Raw genomic sequence first — 3,970 nt, 5'->3', positions numbered from 1 at the left:
TGCCTCTGGCACCGCTGTCTTTGTGCTCTGGCCTGAGTGGGCCCCCTCCATCACTCAGGATCCTGAACAAGTTCCTGGACGGTTACCAGGAGGATGTGCTGCCCTGGCACGAGTGTGTGGAGCCTTGTTTGTCCTCCCTGAGTACCCACAGCAGTGACCGGGAGGTGAGGGGGCCCCGGGACTCCCAGCAGGCAGGGGCAGCTTTGCTGGCTGTGCCGTGCATAGGCTGGGCCTGGCGTTGGTGAAGCGGGGTCCCCGCCTGCAGCAGCCCTTGTGGCCAACGGGCTGGGAGAGGTGGGGAGAGGCTGTCCTGGCTGTGGCCACGTCCCAGTGGCTGGCGTGCCCAGCCCTGTGCCTGGCCAGGCTCTCACGGGTGCTGCTGCGGTGTTGGGGTGGAGGGGATGGAGCACTGCAGGCCCCTGTTGCTGGGTGCTGGTGGGTTCCTAGTGCCGGTGCATCCGCTCATGTCTGCTTGCTCAGCAGGTGGTGCAGGGGGTCGTAGGCTTCCTGCATCGCCTGGCCACCATCAGCAAGGACTGCGCGGTGGTCATGTGCCGTGTGGGCACCCGCGAAGCTCTGTCCAAAGCCCTGGACAAGCACAGCACGCCCCTGTCACTGGCGCCAGCCCTGCTCGACCTGGTGGTTGACTGTGAGAAGTACGCCAGCCTCTACAAGAAGCTGACGACTAGCATCTTGGCTGGCTGCATCCAGGTGGGCCTGGGGAGGCCCAGCTGTGCTGGGGCTCTGGGTCTTGGGGGCCGTCCAGCTGTCCCTGGCACGGAGGGGCAGCCCTGCGATGGGCGAGGGGAGGAGGACCCAGCGTTCCCAGTAAGAGCCTTGCCCTACCCCGTAGCTGGTCCTGGGGCAGATTGAGGAGCACCGCCGGCGCCACCAGCCCATCAGCATCCCATTCTTTGATGTCTTTCTGCGCAACCTGTGCCGAGGTGAGTGTGGGGAGCAGGAGCTGGAGCCCCGTGCTGGCCTGGTGGCTGGAGGCTCCATGTGCTCTCCCCACAGGCTCCAGCGTGGAGGTGAAGGAGGACAAGTGTTGGGAGAAGGTGCAGGTCTCCTCCAACCCCCACCGGGCCAGCAAGCTCACGGACAGGAACCCCAAGACCTACTGGGAGTCGAATGGCAGCACCGGCTCCCACTTCATCACTGTCCACATGCAGTGTGGTGTGGTGGTCAGGTGGGGCTGGGCCAGGGAGGCTGAGGGGCCTTGGGGCCAGGAGGGCCAGCAGATGTGCAGGGAGGAGAGGGTTTTGGGGATCTGTGCGAGCCCTGTCCCCGCGGTCCCCGTCCTGGGGGTTGCTGGATGTGGGCAACAGTGCGTGGGGCTATCAGGGGCCAGGGCAGGGAGGTGAGGACTGCTGGGCAGCACTGTTTGCTGTGCTTCAGGGAGATGAGCATGCTGGTAGCCAGCGAGGACTCCAGCTACATGCCGGCCCGTGTCGTGGTGCTGGGGGGAGACAGCCCTGCCACCATCAGAACTGAGCTCAATGCGGTGAGTCTCGCACGGGCTGCTCAGGCCACGGGGCTCCATGGGAGTGGTGGGCTGGTCCTTGCTGTGTCCCCTGAAGGTCTCGCCCTGGTGCAGGGCCCTGGGAGATGCCCCACAGGAAGGTGGGGGTGGCAGGAACTGTGCTGCGGGAACCTCCTCCTGGCTGTAGGCAGCAGTTGCTGGAGATTTGGGCATGGGCAGCCCTGCAGCACAGTCTGCAGCAGGCTGGTGTGCTGGGGCTGTGAGCCAGAAGGGGGGACCCTGGTGGGGGTTGCCTCGTGTCCGCATAGGGCGTGCTGGGGGGGCAGAGGCCATGGCTTTAATGGGCGGTGGCCAGAGGAGCATGCAGGGTGGCTGACACTCAGTGCCTGGTATGCTGAGGGCTCACGGTCTGCCTGCAGGTGACCATCCTGCCCTCAGACAGCAGAGTGATCCTGCTGGAGAACATGACCCGATTCTGGCCCGTCATTCAGATCCGGGTGAAGCGGTGCCAGCAGGTAGGGGAGCAGTGGGCTGGGCCAGGGGGCTGGCAACATGGGGCATCAGGGCCGTGCCTGATGAGCTGAGGGTCACGCTCTCCCGTAGGGTGGCATTGACACACGTGTGCGTGGCATTGAGGTGCTGGGCCCCAAGCCCACTTTCTGGCCCGTTTTCAAGGAGCAGCTGTGCCGGCGGACGTTCCTCTCCTGCACAGCTCGGGCTCATGCCTGGTGCCAGGAGATCTGCCGGGACCGGGGGCGACTGCTGCAGCTCTTTGGCAGGTGGGTTGTCTCCTGACTGCATCACTGTGTCCCCAGTGTCCCAGGGCCTGGGGCTTTGGTGCTGGCAGCTGATGAGGGGACTGCAGGGACAGAAGAGGAGCAGCCAGGTATTGTGCCAGGACAAGGAGGGGCCCTCGCTCCTCTGTGGCCACCAGCGATTCCAGAGGGCCAGGGCCACCTTGGGGTCCCCCAGGTTTAATCTGTGCACGTGGGCATGGCTAACCCACCAGAGAGGTGCCCCGCAGGGTGCGTCCTGACCTGGTGGAGGTCAGTCAGGCGCAGGCAGGATCTTGCGGCCACAGACGTTGCGCAGCCCCCCGGTTCGGTGGGGGCTGGGAGGGCCCCAAGGCCCAGTGCAGGGAGGCCCTGGGGGCAGTGAGGGGCCCTTGCTGCTGGGGGTGAGTGGGGCTGCTGAGCTGTCATGCCTGGCAAGTGGCAGGGCAGGGAGTGACTGCCACACTCTGCTTTCCTGGGGGTGTCCCCTTGGCCATCGGCGGGTGCCCGGCAGCACTGTGTGCTGCCTGGTCGCTGTTGCAGGCTGAACCGGGTGCTGCAGCATGAGCAGGGCTTCGCCGACCGCTTCCTTCCTGATGACGAGGCAGCCTGGGCATTGGGCAGGACGTGCTGGGAGGCCCTGGTGAACCCCTTGGTGCAGAGCATCACCAGCCCAGGTACACTGCGCTCTCCCGGGCCTGTCCGCGCCGTGCCCCAGGCTGAGGCACCCTGCTCTGAGCCTGTCTGGCCTCGCAGACCCCCACGGCATCAGCCCCCTGGCCTGGCTGCTGAGCGAGTACCTAGAGAGCATGGAGCCACCCTGTGGCGCTGCGAGCCGTGGTGCTGTCTTTGGTTCCCGTGTGCGGCGCCTGACCCAGCTCCTGGTGCACGTGGACCCCGGAAGCCAGGAGCTGGAGGAGGCAAGAGTAGCTGGTGAGCGAGGGTCTGCCCTCCTGTGGGACTGGGAGGGTGGTGGTCCAGAGTGCCAGGCTGCAGCGGTGGGGATCCGCTGGGGAGGCCCCTGTGGCAGAGGAGGCTCCTGAGCCGGGGAATGCTTGTGGCTGTGCCCCTTCAGTGGGGTGCATCTCCTCTGCCCTGCTCCTGCCAAGGGAGATGGGGATGTTGCTGTCGGTCAGTGTGTGGAGCCTGCCCACAGAGGCACGCTGAGCCTAGGGTTGTCCCTTGGCAGGTGGGAAGGAGGGGAAGAACAAGGAGGTGCCGGCCAGGGCTGCAAAGACGGTGGTGGAGAAGTCGAGCAGCCTGTGGGGCATCTCGCAGTGCTGGCGTGGCGTGGTGCAGCAGCAGGTAGAGCTTGGAGGGCTGGCTGTGGGGGTCGGAGAGGGAATGTGGGACCCCACACTGTGTGGGTGTAGGGGGGAGCAGGGCCTGGCAGTGCCCTGGGAGCGTGGGGAGGGCGCAGGGCTGTACCTGGTCTCCGTGGGTCCTGGAGGGGTGTGGGGACAGCCCTGCCATGCTTGCCACCCTGGTGGGGCTCAGGTGTCAGCCTGGCCCTGTGCCTAGGCTGTTGCTGCAGGCCGGGAGACAGGTACAGTGTTGGGCTACTTATTTCCTGCTGGGCTGCTGCTGCACTTCTGTCCTGCCCCCACAGCCCCTCGGGGCTACGCTCGCACCTCACCGCAAGCTCTCGGTAGCCCGCAGCAGCACCAGGGCCTCGAGTTGGCCCCTGGCTGGGACCCGGGCAGCTGGTGTCGGC

At 66.2% G+C, this 3,970-nt stretch overlaps 1 protein-coding gene across 1 annotated transcript in view; it reads left to right on the top strand.

Moving 5' to 3' along the window:
- The window catches only part of LOC104628007 (cullin-9-like), a gene marked incomplete at its 3' end in the record, with an annotated part of 7,515 nt that overhangs the window by 732 nt on the left and 2,813 nt on the right, over positions 1-3,970 (top strand). The window contains exons 3-12 of the mRNA XM_010296432.1: positions 59-164; positions 484-711; positions 854-944; positions 1,018-1,189; positions 1,399-1,504; positions 1,903-1,998; positions 2,087-2,262; positions 2,800-2,933; positions 3,013-3,203; positions 3,457-3,561. Of these exons, the coding sequence (XP_010294734.1) occupies positions 59-164; positions 484-711; positions 854-944; positions 1,018-1,189; positions 1,399-1,504; positions 1,903-1,998; positions 2,087-2,262; positions 2,800-2,933; positions 3,013-3,203; positions 3,457-3,561 (1,405 nt within the window). The remainder of the gene's footprint in view (positions 1-58; positions 165-483; positions 712-853; positions 945-1,017; positions 1,190-1,398; positions 1,505-1,902; positions 1,999-2,086; positions 2,263-2,799; positions 2,934-3,012; positions 3,204-3,456; positions 3,562-3,970) is intronic.

Source organism: Phaethon lepturus, unplaced genomic scaffold (genome assembly GCF_000687285.1).
Source record: "Phaethon lepturus isolate BGI_N335 unplaced genomic scaffold, ASM68728v1 scaffold33071, whole genome shotgun sequence".
Taxonomy (NCBI): domain Eukaryota; kingdom Metazoa; phylum Chordata; class Aves; order Phaethontiformes; family Phaethontidae; genus Phaethon; species Phaethon lepturus.
This window is presented reverse-complemented; position numbering and strand designations above follow the sequence as displayed.